The sequence below is a fragment of the Fonticula alba genome (genome assembly GCF_000388065.1).
Source record: "Fonticula alba strain ATCC 38817 unplaced genomic scaffold supercont2.1, whole genome shotgun sequence".
Classification (NCBI taxonomy): Eukaryota; order Rotosphaerida; family Fonticulaceae; genus Fonticula; species Fonticula alba.
In genome coordinates this window covers 4,208,531-4,213,125 of record NW_009242971.1, presented here as the reverse complement: position 1 = coordinate 4,213,125, position 4,595 = coordinate 4,208,531, and the positions used below count along the sequence as shown (strand labels likewise).

General features: G+C 63.3%; 2 protein-coding genes across 2 annotated transcripts; one reads left to right on the top strand and one right to left on the bottom strand.

Moving 5' to 3' along the window:
* Positions 1 to 225: 225 nt before the first annotated feature.
* On the top strand, positions 226 to 2,146 carry H696_00894 (hypothetical protein). Its single transcript, XM_009494781.1, has 5 exons — positions 226 to 736; positions 836 to 1,067; positions 1,212 to 1,241; positions 1,314 to 1,414; positions 1,475 to 2,146. The coding sequence occupies exons 1-5, from the start codon at positions 324 to 326 to the stop codon at positions 2,103 to 2,105; spliced, it is 1,407 nt and encodes a 468-aa protein (XP_009493056.1). The 5' UTR covers positions 226 to 323; the 3' UTR covers positions 2,106 to 2,146.
* A 285-nt stretch (positions 2,147 to 2,431) lies between these two features.
* On the bottom strand, positions 2,432 to 4,426 carry H696_00893 (hypothetical protein; the record flags this gene model as incomplete). The annotated part of the gene is made up of 5 exons (XM_009494780.1): positions 2,432 to 2,633; positions 2,746 to 2,804; positions 2,951 to 3,052; positions 3,221 to 3,564; positions 3,805 to 4,426. The coding sequence occupies 5 exons, from the start codon at positions 4,424 to 4,426 to the stop codon at positions 2,432 to 2,434; spliced, it is 1,329 nt and encodes a 442-aa protein (XP_009493055.1).
* Between the last annotated feature and the right edge of the window lie 169 nt (positions 4,427 to 4,595).

Genomic DNA, 4,595 nt, shown 5'->3' with positions numbered 1-4,595 from the left:
GGGGGGTGCTGGGAGAGCCTCGCCCTGGGAGGGTGGATGCATGGTCCAAGATGCGTCCATTTTTGGGCACGTCCACTGGGCGGTCTCCCGCCAAGGTAGGTCCCAATGGATCGACCTGACCAGTCGCGATCCATCTCACAAGGCCCCAGCCCGCTGTGCCGGCCAAAAGCCCCCCACTACCCTGTGGCTGGCCCTCCGCTCAGCCCTTCCCTGTTGCCCCTCGCCCTTCCGCCCCCCCCCCCCCTGGTCCTTGCCCCTCCTCCCTCCGATCACCACCACCGCATCCTGGATCGACACCGCCCCCCGTCTGCCAAGCCCACAGCATGACTTCCAGCGATGTGCCGGCCAGCTCGGCTGCAGCCCCCGCGGAATTGCCCTTCATCGCGGCCATGGTGCCCCTCTTTGCGCGGCTGCTGGAGGATGTTCACCCGAGAACGGTGGTCCCAGCGGCCGCCGGGCCCGCCACAGCCGAAGTGCGCTTGGCCTTTGTCTTCGAGCCAATTCGCCTGGCCGAGCTGCCGGTCGAGGGCGCCGCCGGCCATGCTGAAGCCACTGGCACGCCCGATGTCGGGGGGTCATTCGCCGAGAGTGCTCTCACCGGGCAGCCTACCGACACCGATGCCTTCCGTCTGACCGTGCTGGCCCTGCAAGCGGCCGGCGCGGGCTCGGCAATCACCCTGGTTGCCGGTTTGACCGCGCGGATTTATGGGCCGGCCTGCCGATTCCCGCCCAACCGGTGCGTCGCGCGTGCCTCCCGATCATCGGCCAGCCGGTCCCCGGCAACCGCCATTTAACATGCTTGCCCGCCTTCCCTCCTTCCTTCTCCCGGGCGCAGGGGTCTCGTTCACCTGGAGATGGTCGACACCACGGGGTGTGGGCACCCTGCCACGGCAGTCGGCGAGCCGGTCCTGCCGGCGCTTAAGTCCGCCATTTGCCAGGGCCTGACGGCCGCCTTCATTGGGGCGTGTGCCTTGCCAGCCTTCGGCCTGCGGATCGTGCGTGTTCACGCCCGACCGGCGCCGTGGTACCTCTTCCCTCAGAGTGATCTAAATCCTCGCAAGTTCCGGGTGCGCATCACACACACACACATGCATGCATGTAACCGCACACCCGCACACAGGCATACGCATTGCCACGTTCTCCGGCCACGCCAAGTCCCAAGCTAATCCCTCGAGATTGTTTGCCCTTCCGCCATCCTGCCGGGCCCACAGCAAACCACCCATCGTAAGCTGTCCCCGATCGTGCGTGCCTTCCCTCTTTCAGGTCGACTGATCCCGCTGCCCCTTGTTATACTGACCGAATAGCTGAATCAGCGCCTGGCCGAGTGGTGGGGACAGGTGTTGAAGCTGGTCGAGCAGATCGGCGCGCTGGGCTTTGGACGGTGCTTCCATGCGCTGCCCGATGTGATGACCATGTGCGCCTTGTGTCCTCTTGCCCTGTGTCCTCTTGCCCAATGCTGACATCCACTTCGCAGGCGACTTCGTCGGACCCTGCCAGCCAAGATGGGCATCGGCTTTGCTTGCAGCACTCCGGGCGACAGCACCACCACGGACGCCACCTGGGCCTCCAACTGGTTTGGTGGGCCGGAAGACGCCGGGTCACAGCCACTGCAGGAGCGCCTCGGCCCTGATGACGCCTTGGCCAATGCCACCATCGCCGCCGATCGCGCTCCCCCCCTGAAGCAGGCCATCAACTCGGTGCTGGCTGGCGGGGACTCCGTCCTCTTTGTCATGGCCCTCCAGTCCTCCCAGTCAGAGGGCCAGCCGCACGGTGGCAGCCAGGCACTCGTCAGGCCCCTGGGTGTCGAGGATCTGTCCTCTTTGGGAGTCCTGCCGCACTTCACCCCGGTCTCCAGCCCACTGGCCGGGGACTTTTCCTCGGTCGAAGCATGTGAAGCAGCCTCTGACCGGTTCTGGCGGCAAGTCTCCGGTCTGCTGGACCACCAATCCGATCAATCGGATCCCCCCCTTGGGCCCATGTGCCTCCTTGCGACATCGAATGTGCGACTGACCTTCCGTCGGGAGGCGGCCGAGGCGGCTTCGGCCGATTCCCGCGCGCAGCCAATTAGCACGCTCACCGTGCGCAAGAAGCCACGGACCGCTTGAGACGCGAGTCACACAAAAAGGATCAACATGCACAATCAGTATTCTTGTGTTGTGGGAAGATACATGTATGCCCTGGCATTGGGGGTGGGGAGGGAAGAAACCGAGGGCCAAGCATGGGGACAAGGACAAGGGATGACTAAAGGCGCATGCGCATGCACGCGCGTTGTTTTTTTATGTTCTATGGGAAAGGGATGTAGTGTATGGGTGTGAGGTGTGGGTGTTTGTGCGTGTGTGTGTGTGTGTGTGTGTGTGTGTGTGTGCACATATATATATATATATATATCTGTGTGTGTGTGTGTGTGTGCAGGTGTGCCTCCTTCTGATCACTACCCTGTCGAGCCGGGGTCCGCCGGCAGACCAGCGCCAGCTGGAGGGGGGCTTGTGGATGGAGCCGGTGAAGTGTTCTGCGAGGAGGGGGGACTGGTGCCGGCCGCGGCGGCCGGGTTGAACAGGTTGTGCTCAGCGATGTACTCAGCTACGCTGTCGGGGACCAGGTAGCGGATGGACATCTGTTTAGAAAGAAGCTCGCTGTTGATGAACGCACGCGCGCGCGTTTTTTTTGGGTATGTGTGTGTGTGTGTGTGCGTGTCAGTGTGTCGGTTCTCCATGAGTCTCGGAGCCCAAATATAAGGCCACGCACCGGACTTTGGTCGAGGAAACATCATTGTTCAAGAGCTGTGGCACCACGATGAAGCGATCCTGTATGCATGGATGGGGGGGGGGGGCGGGGGGTTGTGGGTGCATGTGAAGCGACGAGAGGAGGAGAAGGGAAGAGGATGGAGGGTGGAGTTGCTGGTTAGCAGATGAGAGAGCCCGGCGTATCAATGCTACCGGCACAAACGTACCTTGTATTTGGAGAGGATGGGCGAGGCCGCAATGACCGCCTTGAGGTCGGTCCCCTGGCGCTCAATCACCACAACGCCATGCTGTGAGATGATTTCATCAAGCTGCATGGGCAGGCGTGTTGTGTTAGATGATGTTCGGTCCATTCCTGCTGGAAGAAGGAGAAAAAGGGCAAGGGAGAGAAATTGGAAAAGGGCGAGGGAGGATAGGGAGAGATAGAGAGAGAGAGAGGGAACGAGGAGGACAAAGACAGAGAGCAAATGGAGACGCACATCCTCGTCGGCCCACAGGCCGGGAACATTAAACGAGTCAATCAGGTCCGCCCCGCATAGGAGCATGACGCCGATGTCCACCGGCGAGTCGGCCGGGATGTTCAAGTTGACTGTTGAGTAAACATGCTTCAGCACCCGCGCGGTGGGAGTCCACTCAAGCTGGCTCATTTCCCAATCATCGACCACCAGCCAGTCGCTGGTGGCGGTGGCCAGTCGGCAGAGGCGCAGCCGATGGGCCGGGGCCAGGAGATTCGGCTTGGCGTAGGCCGGATGGACGGGCGACACGATGCCGGCAATGGCCGCCAGCTCGGGGTGGTTCAAGCGAATGTGGTCACGAGCCATCTCTGTGCCATTGGCAATGGTGTGGCAGCGCAGCAGCAAGGTCCACAGGTGAAGGGGAACACGTCAGCTCATAGCGCCCGAGAAGGGAGCCTTCCTCAAGAGGGGGATGGAGGAGGAGGAGGAGGAGGAGGAGGAGGAGGAGGAGGAGCAGCAGCAGCAGGGGGAGAGGGCGCCAGGGCATGGGAAGAGGACTGGTCATCCAGCAAGAAGCCGGCCAAGAGTGAAGCGGCCGCGGGGCGTACCAAATATCCGGAGGTGCATATTGGTGATCGGGGAGAAGGACCCACAGGCCAGGAGGACCAGCGGCTTGACGCCGGCCCCGTAGTTGGAGCCAGGAGACGAGGCACGCTCGGCGGCGAAGTCCTCGACGCTCGGCCCGACGTCGTGGCCCGGTGGCGGGGTCCCCGGCCGGGGGTCACTGACCCCGGGGGTCATGGCATCCGAGTCGGGTGACCGGCCGGCCGAGGTGGTGACGGTGGCCGTCATCGACGGCCCGGAAGTGAAGCCCGGCCACCGGAGGTACAGCATGTCCAAGGGCGGCTGGTTGGGTGCCGCGGCCAGGGCCGCCTCGAGCTGCTCCGGAGACAGGCCCAGTGCCACAACATCAGCCGCCAGCCGAGCGAAGGTCATGCATGTTCCCTCGGGGCCGGCCGCCAGGGAGGCGGTAATCCAATTGGCGAAGTTCGAGCTCAGATGCGGCGAAGGAGGCCGGTAGTTTGACGGAGAAGACAGGTCCATGGCGGAGGCATTGTGAGTGGTGGCCGCCGCGGCTGCCGTGGTCGTCTCCACCGGCATGTCCGTCCGGCAGGCGGCCGCAGCATCTCGGTGACCGGCATGCCCGGGTGGCGGCACTTGACCTGGCATGGTGGCTGGGAGGAGTTGCTATATGGATGTACGACACATGTGTGCGTGTGTGTGCGTGCGTGTGTGTGTGTGTGTGTTTATGTACAAGACGAGGGGGGGGGAGGGGGAGGTGGGTAAGTCGATCTGAATGTATGGCGGCGTGCGAGGGTGGGCCCATCCGCGCGCGCGG